The 15,340-nt window shown below is 55.5% G+C and overlaps 1 protein-coding gene across 1 annotated transcript; it reads left to right on the forward strand.

Moving 5' to 3' along the window:
- The first annotated feature begins 3,798 nt into the window (after nt 1-3,798).
- On the forward strand, nt 3,799-15,340 carry IL21R (interleukin 21 receptor). Its single transcript, XM_055561869.1, has 8 exons — nt 3,799-3,844; nt 3,918-4,020; nt 7,079-7,278; nt 9,461-9,624; nt 10,145-10,322; nt 10,763-10,856; nt 11,260-11,344; nt 13,529-15,340. The coding sequence occupies exons 1-8, from the start codon at nt 3,799-3,801 to the stop codon at nt 14,249-14,251; spliced, it is 1,593 nt and encodes a 530-aa protein (XP_055417844.1). The 3' UTR covers nt 14,252-15,340.

Below are 15,340 nucleotides of genomic sequence, written 5' to 3' on the forward strand. Positions count from 1 at the left end.
AAGCCACTCTCCCTTTTCTTATCTAGATGGATAAACACACACACATCATGCTACAGCGACAGGTTTATCGGAACCTTTGAATAGCGAGCTCCTCCCCATTTCCATCCCCCTCTCACTGGTGACTGTGCTGGGTGCCCAGGAAGAAGGCGGGGGAGATGTGGGGAGGGACCCTGGGAGTGCAAATTGGCCACTTCTAAGGGACAGGAACCCTTGGGAGCAGCCACGGGCTCCTCAAACACTTCTTTTTTGCCCCCCAGAAACAAATCCAAGGAACTGAGAGGCAAGTCTTCCAAAGGAGGGATGCAGATCAGAGTGGGGCAGTTCAGGGCCCTTTTGGTCTCTGGACGCCAGGCTCACCCTCTCGCTGTGTGTCTCTTCCAGGCTCCGGGAGGCAGCATGCCGTGTGCCTGGGCTGCGACTTTGCTCCTGCTAATGCTCCAGGGAAGTAAGTAGCTGCCCCGAGGTCTGCAGGTGGGGAGCCGCCACGCTGGCCTTGTGGGCTGCAGGGCGGGGCTAGAGGGTCTGAGCCTGTAGCATCTGTCCACTTACAGCTGACACGGGTGCAGTAGCCCTCTCTGCATCAACCAGAACCCATTCAACCAGCAAGCTCCACCATCTAGAAGTGGTTCACGCGAGTCCCACGTGATCCAGCCCACCTTCCTGGGTCTCCAGGTCTCACTGGCTGGGGAGGCTGGGTCTGGGGGAGGATGAAAGACTTCATCCTTCATCTCCATGGCTCTCTGCCTTGGCCAGCTCCCAATTCTTGGAGGGAGGAAGTCCTGCCTGTGGTCTAACCTCAGTTTCTCCTCATCTCCTAGGAGATGGTTTTCAACAATCCCTGGGTTCACTGCTGGCACTGATATTCCCCAGAGATGTTAAGGCCTGAGCTGGGAGAGGCCAGGAGTTACACTTCGGGGCAGAGTCGGGGCTGAGAGATCCAGGAAGCCTGCGGGAGGAGGCGGGACACAGCACACAGGGTCAGATAGGGGCTGGACTGGGGGCAGGGTTGGGGTGGGGCGGGGCCCTCTGCCGCGGCTCTGCTGACTCATGGGCATTTCTCTCCGGTTTTTACCGAAAGACCCAGAGCTTCAAATAGCTCCGTCAGGAAACAGATGTCAGGCTCCTTTGTTTTTCCTTTCTGAGTGGTCAGCAGCCCGTCCTGGCACTAAAGGGCCTTTAGGTCACCCGCTGCCTCTCCCCACCTCGCGGGCATAAATTCCAAGCCCCTGCTGTGTCCCGGGCACCAATGGCACCGTGCCACTCCAGTACTCTTGCCTGGAAAATCCCATGGCTGGGGGAGCCTGGTGGGCTGCAGTCCATGGGGTCGCGAAGAGTCGGACACGACTGAGCGACTTCACTTTCACTTTTCACTTTCATGCATTGGAGAAGGAAATGGCAACCGACTCCAGTGTTCTTGCCTGGAGAATCACAGGGGCAGCGGAGCCTGGTGGGCTGCCGTCTATGGGGTCGCACAGAGTCGGACACGACTGAAGCGACTTAGCAGCAGCAGCAGCAGCTGTGTCCCGGGCGCTGCCAAGCAGCCTGTGAAGTTCACGCAGCCCTGACGCCCAGTTCTCTGCTGAGGAAGCTAAGGCTCAGAGAGGGTGGGCGGCAGATTCATGGCCACACAGGCAGGCAGTTGCGGAGCTGGGATCGGTTCCCAAAATCTGCCCGATTCCCATGGTCTTAACTGCTTTTACTGCGGAAGTGCCTCGTGCAGGCCGCGTGGGCTGCCCCAGCATGATAGCATCTAAATACCTCCACATGCACACACCCCCTCAAGAAGTCAGTGTCCAATAACAGGGACTCGGAGCTGTCGTGAGTTATGTGTCCACTTTCCTTGGTTCCCACTGCCTCCCACATGCTGTGATAACCCTGTGGGGTGGGGGTGGGGGTGGAGGGAGGGTGGCCCTGGGGCTCTCTGCCCAGGGCTCAGGGTACTGACCAGGTGATGGGGTTTTTACTCCTTCTGGTCCCTGATGCCACCTCCTTGCTAGTTTCTGGGACTGCTGTCCCTTCCTCAATGTTTCATTCCACGTTTGAGACAAACCTTGTCCCTTGGTAAGGGCTTCCCAGGTGGTTCATTGGTAAAGAACCCACCTGCCAATGCAGGAGACATGGATTTGATCCCTGGGTCGGGAAGATCCCCTGGAGGAGGAAATGGCAACCCACTCCAGTATTCTTGCCTGGGAAATCCCATGGACAGAGGAACCTGGCGGCTATACAGTCCATGGGATCACAGAAAAAGTTGGACATGATTTAGTGGCTGAACAACAGTAGCTGTCCCTTCGTGGCCTTGAACCTCCAAGCTCTGGAGTCCTGAGAGAGAATAACCAGGATACGAACCCAGAGAGGACACGGCCACATGGGTTTGGGTCCTGCCCAAATCTGTCCTCTTTTCTCCACAAATTATCTGAACTCGCCCTTCTGTGCCCACCGACGGGCCCTGTGTTCCTCCCCAAAGGATGCCTCCTCCTAGAACAGGATTGGTTTCCACATCTCAGATCCCTTGCTAATGCTGCCAGAAGCCTTCTCAACTGTGCCAAGGATTCTGAGGCCACACCTGCTGGAAATAGTGCCGTGATCGATTAGCAATGTCTGCCATGTGTGCGGATGTAAAGACCCAGCAGAGATTAGCTTCTGCCTTTCCTGGGTTTCATCAGCCCAGACCAAAGAGAGAGACAGGAGGCGTAGCCCAGCCTCAGAGCCTCAGTATTCTCATCTGTAAAATGGTGGAAAGGAGAGTGAAAGTCGCTCAGTCGTGTCTGACTCTTTGCCTCTCTTATAATCCATGGGATTCTCCAGGGCAGAATACTGGAGTGGGTAGCCTTTCCTTTCTCCAGGGGATCTTCCCAACCCAGGGATCGAACCTAGGTCTCCCACATTGCAGGCAGATTCTTGACCAGCTGTGCCACGAGGGAAGACTGTAAAATAGTGGTGGGATTAGAAATAAAAGCTGTTTCCAGCAACAATGTTCTTGGCTCCAAATCCAGCTTCTGAGCTAGACAGAGCCCTGGGAGGAATGTACTCCCACCCTCTGGATCTTCATTAGTCAAGGAAAAATAGGAAAAGGCCACTAAGAATGAATCCGCTTAAAAGGGGAACAGATTTCTGGTAAATAGTAGGGATGTGGGGGTGGGGGGATAGCAGTGTTGGCACTTGATCTTACAAAACAAAACCGAGCTAAAACTCAAGTGGATTTTGTCAAACATTTACCAAAATTTAAATTGTGGTTGGACCTATATTTTTAGAACCAAAGTGAAGCAATTGACATTGGATGTGGGCGAGTATGAAATCTTCCAACAAAATTGCCTGCGAGGGCCAGACCTGTGCCACTCTGGCGGTGGTGGTGGTGCTTTGGGTATTAGGATACATACATTTTGGCAAAAATATTCAAGGGCTTCTCAGTTTTCTGAAGGCTTCTTGCTCCCTCAGAGCACTTCCAGGTCACCGAGGTCTTTGTCCTGTCTGAGACCAACTGCAGGGGAATAGAACGTTCCTCCTTGTCTCTCACTGGCTGCGTGAATCCCTCTCACGGGACATGCAGATGCATCTGGCATCTGGGGCATTCAGGATGCGCCACCTTGAGAGGAAGGCTGGCCAGGAGGGATGATGAGCTGGTGTCTGGACATGGGGCTTGTGGGGAGAGCCCATGGTGGGGACCTGCTTAGTTTAGGAATCTCATCCTCACAGCCAGCCTCAAAATTTTGGAGGGTTCAAAACCAGAATTCTCAGGTGGCAAGAATCCCCCTTGCCCCAGTCCTTCATCTCAGTGGCCCTTGAATCATCATATTCATCATGGCCCAGGGACCCCTGCTTCCCCTCACCATCCAGCCCTCAAGGGGTTAGGAGGTGGCGATCCCTGCAGCCCCCACCCTACCCCCTCACCAAGGCCTCTGTCTCCCCTGACTCTCCAGCATGGGGCTGCTCCAACCTCGTCTGCTACACTGATTACATCGAGACTATCACCTGCATCCTGGAGACATGGGCCAGGCACCCCGACTCGCTCACCCTCACCTGGTAAGTGGCCGGGCCTCACCAGCCCTGGGGATGATATTCAGGGTAGCCCTGGAGGGCTGGGATGAGGCAGGACCACCAGAGACCTCGGATTGAATTGGACCAACTGGGTGCCTGGCTTTGTTGTTGTATAGTCTTTGTGTCTGACTTTTTTGTGATCCCATGGACTGTAGCCCACCAGTCTCTGTCTGGATTTCCCAGGCAAGAATACTGGAGTGGGTTGCCATTTCCTTCTCCAGGGGATCTTCCCAACCCAGGGATTGAACTCACATCTCCTGCATTGGCAGGCAGATTCTTTACCACTGAACCACCAGGGAAGCCCTCCTAGCAGGTAGTTAAGCAGTTTAAAAATATCTACCGCTGCATGCGGGTTCACTCAGCCCTTTCACAATGGCACTTTGTTTCATTGTGGGCTGAGAACATGATCTGGGACCATGAGCTACTGACAGACTGTGGTCTGGGAATCAGTCTACCCATCTTACAGATGTTCACACAGGGCTCCTGAGACTTGTCCAGTAAGCAGGGCTACAGAGACCATACTCTTGCCCACACAGGCCTGACTGTGGGTTTGAGACTTCAGGATGACCAGACTCCCACGACTGTCTTGAACACTGAATACATGCCCCACGTCCAGCTATGCTTCACATGAATGATCACTTCTGAGTCTCACAGTTATTACTCCCATTTTACAAATGAGGACACTAGGGTTCAGAGAGGTTATGCAGTTTGCCCAAGGTCACACAGCCCGTGAATGGTGGAGCTCAGATTCAAACACGGGCAGTCTGGCTCCAAGATCCGCGGGTCCCTATTAGTGCATAATGCTAAAGAAAACATTGTTCATTGCACTTGTTAAAGAATGGTAAGGTGTATTTTTTTCACTTTATGTTTTAAAACAGAATGAGAGGTTCATGCTTTTATTTTATTTATTTTTAAATTAAAAAAAAAATTTGGCTGTGCTAGTTCTTTGTTGTGATGCACGGGCTTCTCTCTAGTTGCAGAGCACGGGCTCAGTTGCCTCATGGCAACTTAGTTCCCGGAGCAGGGATCAAACTCACACCCCCTGCCCTGGAAGGAAGATTCTTAACCACTGGACGACCCAGGAAGTCCCAAGGCAGATTTTATTCAAGACCATCATGATAGGTGTAGGGGCTGGGGGTTTTGGTGTGGGGAAGAGAGATTGGGCTCAAACAGAATTCAACAAGGAAAACTGGGAATTTATAGCCAAGGAGAAGGGCAGTGAATGGAAAAACACTAAGAGGAAACATCAGGGGTTGGAGGGAGTTCCAGATAAACTGACCTGAACTGATGGCAGCCCAATATGATCAGACATCACCTGGGTAATGGCTGAGGATGAGAAAATTGACCACTTGTGAAGGATGGACGATTCTGGCTAAGCTGAGTTAACAAGATCCTTGCTGAAATTAGCCAATGCCCCAAAGTTAGCACCTAGTTGAGGAGAGACTTCCAAGGAGCCTGAGCTGAGCCTGGTCAAGGAGAGTCTTTGTCAATATACTGCTCAGGATAGAAAACAGGTGGTTTTCATTCTGTTGTCACCAATTCGTTCGGTCATTCACTTACTTCTTCAGAACATATTTATTAAGCTCTTGCCAGACATTTGCAGGCACTGGGGGCTCAGTAGAGCCCAAGACTGACAAAGTCCCAGCTGTCCTGTAGCTGACGCACTGCAGGGAAGACAGACAATAAACATGTAAACAGCCAACAGGATATGTTCTGAGACTGCGTGCTTTTAAGTCCAGGAGTCTTGACCCTGGAGTAGAGAGTCAGCAACATGAGGGGAGAGCGGCTTTAGCCAGGGCGGTCCGGCCAGGCCTCTCTGGGTGAGGAGAAGGCAGTCAGGGAGCTGGGGAGAGGGCATTCCAGGCAGAGGGTAGCGCGTGTGCCAAGGTCCTGAGGTGGGGACAGGCTGGTGAGTTTGAGGAATAGGGAGGAGGTCAGTGTGGCTGGAGCAGAGTGAGCCAGGGTAAGGGAGAACCACCAGGGAAAGAGGGGAGCGGTAGGTGGGGCCAGCTTTTATGTGTGTGGGTGGTGAGAAGCCACCTGAGGATTTTAGGCATGGAGGTGACAGGGAATTTTTAAAGGTCCCCCTGGATGCAGTCTAAGAGTCTTAGAGACCCCCTTTTTTTTCAGCAGAAGTTTCTATTCCAGCAAATACTTGGCAGAGAACTGAGTCCATGCCTCCATATTAGCCCTGGAGGGTGGTCATGTTCATAGCCTGAAGAGGTAGGTAGGAGAATAAATATCTGGTGAACTCCTATACATACTTCAAAACCCACTCTTTCTGCTCACTGGCAGTTAAAAAGCCAGAGCATTTCCCCCTAACTTTATACCAACAGCCTTCCTGGAAGGCCACCCAAAGCAGGGGGTAAAGTTCATTTGGCTCTTATCTTGGCCCTGAGCACAAGCGCTTATTAGGTATGCATCAGATATTGGACAGAAAGTGGGCAAAAGGGAGACTTGAAATGCTTAGCTTCCTTCCTCTAGGACAGTGATACAGTTGATGGAACTGACAGGGATATATTTAGGTTCAGTCCAGAAAAGAATGACCCAAATTTCCAAAGTCAAAAGCTACTGCTCTCAAATGGGGTTTCCCCAGTGGCTCAGTGGTAAAGAATCTACCTGCCAATGCAGGAGACATGGGTTTGATTCCTGGGTCAGGGAGATCCCCTGGAGGAGGGCATGGCAACCCACTCCAGTATTCTGGCCTGGAGAATCCCATGGACAGGAGAGCCTGGCGCGCTACAGTCCATAGGGTCGCAAAGAGTCAGACACAACAGAAGCGACTGAATGCATGTGCATGCATGCTCTTAAGTGAGGTAGTGAGTTCCTGGTCCCCTGGAGGCATACAAGCCAAGCCTGGACACAGTCCATCAGGGCTGCTTCAGGGAAGGAATATCTTCCCTGGGAAAGGAGCAGTTGGACCAAGTAACCCCCCAGCCCCACCTCAAATCCCTCCCAGCACCAAGATTCTGGGCTTGGGCCCTGGCCCTGAGCCCTGAGCCCTGCTGGCTTCCAGCCATGACTGGCTGCTCTGTCTTTGAAGGCATGACACATATGGAGAACTGGAGGATGAAGTCATCTCCTGCAGCCTCCTCCGGTCCACCCACAATGCCACCCATGCAGAGTACACGTGCCACATGAATGTGTTCCGCCTCATGGCTGACGACTTCTTCAATGTAAGCATGACAGACCCATCCGGCAACTACTCCCAGGAGTGTGGCAGCTTTATAGTGGCTGCGAGCAGTGAGTATCCCTCAGCCCCCAGAGTTTATGAGAATGCATGGTCGCTGGGCTGGCCCCCCAGGCCCACCCTCTCCTTAGAGTTCTTTTTGCTATAGTGTGATGGGTTGATCAGTAGGTTTGAGTCTTAACCAAAGAGAGGCAGCAGGGTTATGGAAACGAGTTGGACTGGGACCCAGGACCTTGGCCTTCAGTTCTGGTTCAGCCCCTGCCTGTCTGTGACCTTGGACTGCTTCCCTATTTATAGAGTGAGGATTCCTTGAACCCTGACTCTTAGGGATTCTGTTCCCATGATGGGGGACATTGGGTCCCAAGAGAAAAACCTCGCTGAGTTTTCTCCCACTCATTGGCTCCTTGAGGCCCAGCATCTCCCTCCAGGCTGGCGGTAGGGGGGAATCCACAGGCAGAAGGGACCCAATTGTCTCTCTGGAAGCAGTTGTCTCTCTGGGTCCAGAACCAGGTTGGGTCCAGGTGTGTCCAAAGTGGGATTTCCAGGGAGAGGGGGTGAGAGTCCCATGCCCAGAGGCATGCAAACACAGACTGCTAAGAGAGTCCTGTCTTCCTTGGGAAGGCTCAGCCTCCACGGTTTGGCAGTTTCTGGCCCTGGATCCCCAACGGTGGGGTGGGGGGTGAGAAGGTGTCTGCCGTTCACACCCTGGGGGTCCAGGTTTGGATCATTTCACTGTGGGTATCACACCACACAAAGTGTGAACGAAGCTTCACACACACCCAGACACACCCAGAGTCTCTCTCACATACACACATTCATAAATACACCCTCGAACACATGCATGGGTGTCCCACCCACCCTCAGCCTATCCAGCCTGGACACCTGCCCACATGCTCACTCCTACACGGGCACACGTGCCCACACGCTCTCTCAGCCACGCAGATCCAAGCGTAGCTAGTTCACAGAACAGGGGTGCCCTCCTGCCCCTCTGAGAGATTTGGGCGGACAGCAAGCCTGCCCCTGCAGAGGAGAGGGACTGCACACTGCACCCCACCTCACAATGGGGCTCCAAGTCACTTGTCCCTCTGGTCCTGCCTCCCCTCCCTGCCAGGGTCTGAAGCCAGGCCTGTACCCAGATTTGGCAGGGGGCACTGTTCTCCCCCACCCCCAGACCCTTTTCTTCTCCTGGGCCCTGGACCCCTGTCCTTGACCCCATCCCTGATCCCTGGCTCTGGTCCACACCACCCAGCCCAGGACATACCAGAAAGTGGAAAACCAGGCCTCCATTGGCCTGGGGAAAAGAGGAGAGGGTCTAGAAGCATTTCCAGTCCCAGGAGACAGTGAAACTACCCCCGCCCCCACCACCTCCTGAGCACGTGCCTTCCCCATCACAGTTCGTGGTGTCGAGTTGTCCGCAGCTTCAGAGTTGCTGTTTGAAATCCCTGGCGGGGATGCGCGTTGGTTTCACAACCATCTCTTGAGGGCCTACTGTGTGCCAGCTCTGTCCTAGGAGCTGTGGACATGGCGTTGACTGGAGAACAAAACCTCTGTCCCAAGGAGCTAAGATTCCCCCAGACAGGGGCAGGTGGCAAGCAGGATCACAGAGCCCTAGAGGGCGTGGTGTGGTGACTCAGATCTCTGCTCCTGCACTTTCCAGAAAATGTCCAGGAGATGACAGCATTCACATCACATCCCCAGGGCCCCTTCAGGCATCAAACTACTCCTGCAGAGCAGCCCGGCAGGCACTCAGAGGTGGTAACTTCCATCATTAACATAATTCGTGCTAATTAATTAGCATGATGCTAATTACAGTCTCTTGACTTCTCAAGGAAGCTACAGTTAAAAGAACACGATGCCGTCATTTAGAACAGACATGGAGAACATGTGGGTCTCGTTGGTTTTCTCCCCCTGGCCGCCGCCGGTCTGCATTCTTGCCCCCTTGAGGGGTAGCATCCCCCTTGAGACTGGGAGGGCTTGGTCTCCAAATCTGTGTCATCCATCTCTGTCTCCTGCCCAATTGGGTTGCGTTTGCAACCCAATCTCATCTAAATCTCCCATTTCTCAGATGAGTAAACTAAGGCCAGGAGATGGGGTGCTTCACCCAAGTCATTCAGGGTCACTAGTCTTCGTCTCATCAAGAATGGATCAGGCATAAGGGAATTTATTCCCATCACCGCATCCTCAGCTGCTGCAAAATCTCATCCCATTTTTCTCTTTCTGTCTTTTTCTTGTAAGTCAAGCCATCTCCCCCTTTCAACGTGACCGTGAACTTCTCCGGATATTATAACGTCTCTTGGAGTTCCAGTTCCAGTTCCAGTCCCAGTGACCGTGTCTATGCGCTGAAGGACAAACTTCAGTATGAGCTGCGGTACAGGAAGGTTGGGGAGCCCTGGGCTCAGGTGAGGCCCTCAGAGGACTGGGGTGGAGGGCCTCGGGGGTGGGAGGGACGGGATGCGCAGAGCATCCAGGCAGGAGGAGGGGCAGCCACACGTGAGCCTGTAATTCACGGTCCAGAGTGGAAACCAAGGACTCGCCAGGGATGGACGCTCTCCCTGGCGCTCTCTCACTCCATGCTGCCTCGTCTCATTTTTCCCCGGGGTAGGAGACCCCTTAAAATCCCTTCCTTCCTGTCCCTGTGTCCTCTTCTATCGGCATCCCCTGCCAGGCCTGTGAGTGGATGAGCTTGGATCAGAGAGAAACAGAACAGAGCACTATATCTTAGGGAGGCCACGGCTCTGTGCTGCCCAGGCAGGAGTGTCCAGAACTCAGACTGGGGCTTGATTCTTGTGGAGAGGGTGGAGACTTTGTGGGAGAGACTCCACCCCTTTCGTGGGGGCTGGTGAAGGATGGTTCTGCTGGGGGTTGGCGGGGCTGGACTGGGGGTTCACGATGTGGTGCATCCTTTCCCTGTGCCAACAGAGTCCAGGGAGAAAGCTGATCTCAGAGGATTCCAGAAGCATCTTTCTCCTCCCCTTGGAGTTCCACAGTGGGTCAAGCTACGAGCTGCAGGTGCGGGCAGGGCCCCAGCCCGGCTCCACCTTCCAGGGGACCTGGAGCGAATGGAGTGACCCAGTCGTCTTTCACACCCAGCCGGAAGGTAGATGTGAAACAGGGATGGGTGGATGGATTGACACCCACTCCTTGTACTAGATCTAGTGCGGCCACCCCGAGCCTGGCTGGAGGGTACCCACTGTGTCCTGCGCCCGCTCGTTGCCACTCCATAGCATTTCTAGGGCCCCTGCTTGCCAAGCCCTGCATTGGGTGCTAGGCACGTCTCCCAGCAGGGCATTTGATCCCCGTAATACATCTGTGAAGTGGGAATTATTATGCCCATTTTGCGGATAAGAGAAGGGAGACTCCAAGAGATTAAAAACACTTGCCTGGGGTGGGGGTTGGACCCAGGCCTATCCCACTGTGAGGTAGCAGAAGCCTTCCCACCCTCTTCCCTGCCAGCCTGGACCCAGTGCCCCCCACCCACACCCGCGTGGCCTCTTGTAAAGGTCAGTCAATGTCACCCAGCATTTGCTTCCTTCCCAGAGAGAAAGGGAGACCTGTATCTTCACCTGGTTCCCATCCCGCTCATCCTGGTCTGCCTCATCTTTGTCTTCTTGGGCCTGAAGGTCCCTTGGAGGTGAGGCCAGGGCACAGGGAGGCAGGGAGGGATTCAGCCTGGGCCAGGATTTGGGGGACACCTCTAGGAGCTGGAGTGCCCAGGGCCTCCACTCCCCGACACCTCCCCGCAGCCCCGTGGAGTTGAGGGTGGAGGAGGAGTCAGGGCTCAGAGCCGGGCAGCGTCAGCTCAGCACAGAGCAGGCAGCCCAGCCCTTGAACACTGTGCACCTTCAGGAGACTCGCTGCCCCATTTTACAGATGTGAAAATTGAGGCCTGGGGCAGAGGGGTGGAAGGGAGGGGCCCGAGTTGTGTCTTGGAGACACTGAGTCTCCCACAGGACACATTTGGGGTGCAGCTGAGCAGGAGGCCCTGCTGCCCTCTGGGAGGTGCAGGGGGACTCACCTCGTCTCTACCTTTCCAGGCCGTGGGAAAAGGTATGGCTGCAGGTGTCCAGCCCAAAGCCCTTCTTCCAGCCCCTGTACGTGGGCCACAGCGGAGACTTTAAGGTGAGCATCCCCACCCTGTGATGAGCCCCTTGGAGCCTCTCGCCTTCTGGGAGCTTGCGTCTCCCCTCGCACCTGGACCCCCCAGCCCCACCCTGCAGGTCGTGGGCACCCAGATCCCCACCCAGCCCGGAGCCAGACTTCATTCTCTCCATCCACAAAGTGCAGGAAGGAGTTCCCGTGGAGCAGGAACGCTGCAGATCCTGCAGCGTTTCTCAGGCCAAGGAATCAGACTGGGGCAGAGGGTGAGCCAGGTGGTCCCTTGAGCCCCAGACTGGCCTCCCTGTCCTTTCATAGAAACCCTTGCTCTGGAGGTGGGGAGGGAGCAGCTTCTGGGAAGGAAATGGCCCCACCTGCAAAATACATGGGGCCCCCACCCCCGCTGCCAGCACCCATGGGTTCTCTGTGCCCATTTACCGCCACCCACCCCCACCCCTCCCCCGGAGGCGGCAGCCACCACAGAGAGGATGTGGTGATGGCGGGCGGGGCGGACAACCTGCTCCAGCCGAGCCTGAAAGTCAGGAGGTGCGACCTGCCGGCTGCCTGGCCATCACAGAGCGCTGTCTCGCCTCCGCCCTTTCACCCGCGTAGCAGCCCCTGCGAGTGGGTGGCTGGGTGTTCCATTGTCCCAGGGGAGACACGAGGAGCCCAGAGGCTGAGGCTCAGAGACAGGCGGGGGCGGGGCCTAGGTTCCATCACGTCCAGCCAACCTTTCCTCTTTCCTCTGCCCTTTCTCTGAAGCTCAGCTCTTACGTCTATTCTGCGTTTGTTTTTACCAAGACTCATATAGCCCTCGCTGGTGCACTGGCTGCTCTGCTAGGAGCTCCACAGATGTTATTCAATGTATCATTTAATCCCCACAACCACTCTGTGGAGTGGGGACTGTTAGCGGGCCCGTTTTACAGATGAGGAAGCTGAAGCACAGAGAGGCCAAGTAACTGGCCAAGGCCACACAGCTGAGAAGTGACTTCCGATCAGGCGTGATGGGCCTCAGCAGGGTTCTAAGATGAGCTTTCTGACCAAGGAGCTCAAAACTGGGAGATTTTGGTTCTCAGGGATGTTCTCTGCCGACTGGATGGAGACCCTGTGTCATGAGGGGAACCCCTGGCAGGCAAGGGCAGGGAGACCCTTAAAGCTTAAGGATGGCTGCCTCAGTTCATCTTTGCCCCACAGCCCTTATCAGGAGATGCAGTTTTGATCCCTGGGTCAGGGAGATCCCCTGGAGAAAGAAATGGCAACCCACTCCAGGATTCTGGCCTGGGAAATCCCATGGACAGAGGAGCCTGGTGGGCTGCAGTCCCTGGGGTCGCAAAGAGTCAGACACGACTGAGCAACTAACCACTGCCACCACCTTATCCTCTATGAGTGGCTGGTCCTTGATTCATTCCGCTCATTCATTTACTTAATATACATTTTTTGGGTGCCTACTGTCTGCCAGGCACTGTGTGAGCCTCTAGGGGACAGCCATGACCCGAGAAGCGAGGGGCTTCAGCCTGGCCACATGTCCACCCTCATAAGGACATAAACAGGAGAAGTAAGGTTTCGAGAAATATCCCCAAGGAAAATAAAACAGGAGGCCTGGTGGGGGCCCTGCCACTCAGTCCTCAGGCCCTCCTGCCCTCTGTCCCCACTACTCGGGGGTCTTGACCCCACACCCACACAAATCCCAGGCCACCGAGCGGTGGATCATCTGTGCCTGCAGGCTCCCAAGAGCCATGGCTCCTTGCTACAGGTGGGGAAACTGAGGGCCAGGGACACAGGGACAGTGTGGGGGACCATCTCTGGACAGGGACACAGCTGGGTGCTAATCTCCCCCACCCCCATCTGTCTATGTTCTGAAGTCTTCCTTTCTGTCTCTCTTTCTGTCTGTCTTGTCTCTGTGTCTGTTTATGCATAAACAGCCTACCCCCTTACCCCTGTCCGTGGGCTTCCCAGATGGCCCTAGTGGTAAAGAATCTACTTGCCAATGCAGGGGATGCATGAGTTGCAGTTTCAATCCCTGGGTTGGAAAGATCCCCTGGAGGAGGAAATGGCAGTGCACTCCAGGATTCTTGCCTGGAGAATCCCATGGACAGAGGAGCTTGGCAGGCTACAGTCCGAGGGGTCGCAGAGTCGGACATGACCCAGTGACTGAGCACCCTTGTCTCTGTTCCCATCCATGACTCTCCCTCCTTGCCTCTCTTGCAGAAATGGGTGGGCACACCCTTCACTGCCTCCAGCCTGGAGCTGAGGCCCTGGAGCCCAGGGGTGCACTTGGCTCTTGAGATGTGCAGCCCGTGCCCACCACAGGGTGCAGCCAAGGGGCTGGTGCCCACGGAGCTGCCAGAGCCCACAGACCTGGTGGAAGCTGACGGGGTGCTTGAGCCGGGCTCCTGGGGCCCAGTGCCCTCCACCGCCGGCAGCTTGGGCAGCTCGGTTTACAGCCAGGAGAAGGACCGGCTGTACGGCCTGGTGTCCATCGACACGGTGACTGTGGTGGACGCGGAGGGGCTGTGTGGCTGGCCCTGCACCTGTGGGGACGATGGCTACCCTGCCCTGAACCTGGACACTGGCCTGGAGCCTGGTCCAGACACAGAGGACCGGCTCCTGAGCACGGGGACCACAATCCTGTCTTGTGGCTGTGTCTCGGCCGGTGGCCCCGTGAGGCCGGGCAGCCTCCTTGACCGGCTAAGGCTGTCCCGTGAGGATGAGGCAGATTGGACACCTGGGCCGTCGGACAGCGAGGCGGGCTCGCCCCCGGTCGGCCTGGACATGAACACGTTTGACAGCGGCTTCGCGGACTCTGACTGTGGCAGCCCCGTGGAGAGTGACTTCAGCAGCCCCAGGGACGAGGAACCCCCCAGGAGCTACCTCCGACAGTGGGTGGTCATGGCCCCTCCACCTACGCCGCCGGGGTCCCAGGCCAGCTAGCGATGCCCCGACGGGACACCTGAGCCTGGTGTTCAGAGTGTGCATCTGGGGTTCAGGGGCCCACTGGCGTGGCTGTGCATGTGTGTGTGTGTGGCCCGAGTGACTGGGTGGACATGAAGCACCCCCGTGGTGATGCCACGTGTGTGTCTGTGCCGATGTGAGTTCCCTGTATGCATGAATGTGAGCGGCACGTGCCTCTGTGCACATAAGGACAGTCTCCCTCCCTCCCAGCCATGTGGGGGTGGCCCCCGGGACACGTGCCAAGAAGCCAGTCACGTGCTGGGACCAGGGCCCTGCCTGAGACAGACCATAAGCCCAGCACCCACCGCCCCCCACCCCAGGTCCTGCCTCTGGGAGCCACACAAGATCCACACTCTTCCTCATCACCTTGCAGGGGGCGGGAAAGTGGACCAAGCGAGCCCACTGTGACCCTGGGGGTGGGAAGACTGGCGGGGGGTGGGCGATGGATGTAGCTCTGAATCCTGATTCTGACACCTCCCGGCTGTGCCATCTTCAGCGAGTCGCTTCCCCTCTCTGGGCTGGAGTTTCCTGTCTGGACCATGTGGGTGGCCTGACCTACCCTGTGGAGAAATCAGAGAGGTCGCCCACATACGGTGTGCAGCCCAGACCCTCAATAAACATCAGTTTCCTTCCTTCTGCGGCCAGGACCACGGTCTGTGCTGGAGGTTGGGTGGGGCTGAGAAATCAGACTCGACCCAGGTACCTGCGGGCTGTCCCGCCCTTCGGAGGGGCATCTGGGGGATTCTGGGTTGAAAACCAGCTTTGTTTCTTAGAATCAGCCCCTCAGCAACCAAGATTTTGTTTTCGGGCGCCTGCTGCGCATTTGTTGTTCCCATTATGCACCCAAGAGATATTTATTGAGCACACACAGGTGCTGGAATGCTGGGAGAGGACCCTCCTCTTGGCACTCACGGTGGGGGAAGGACACTGGACTAGGCAGTAAGGACATGGTGATCCTGGTCCCTGGCATCTTATTTGTTCATCCTGGGGAATTAGAGGAAGTCAAGTTCTTGATGGTTTGTCAGAGAGCCTGCTGAAATGTGAAATTAAGATGCTAAGAAAATACTT

Source organism: Bubalus kerabau, chromosome 23, assembly GCF_029407905.1.
Source record: "Bubalus kerabau isolate K-KA32 ecotype Philippines breed swamp buffalo chromosome 23, PCC_UOA_SB_1v2, whole genome shotgun sequence".
NCBI lineage: Eukaryota > Metazoa > Chordata > Mammalia > Artiodactyla > Bovidae > Bubalus > Bubalus kerabau.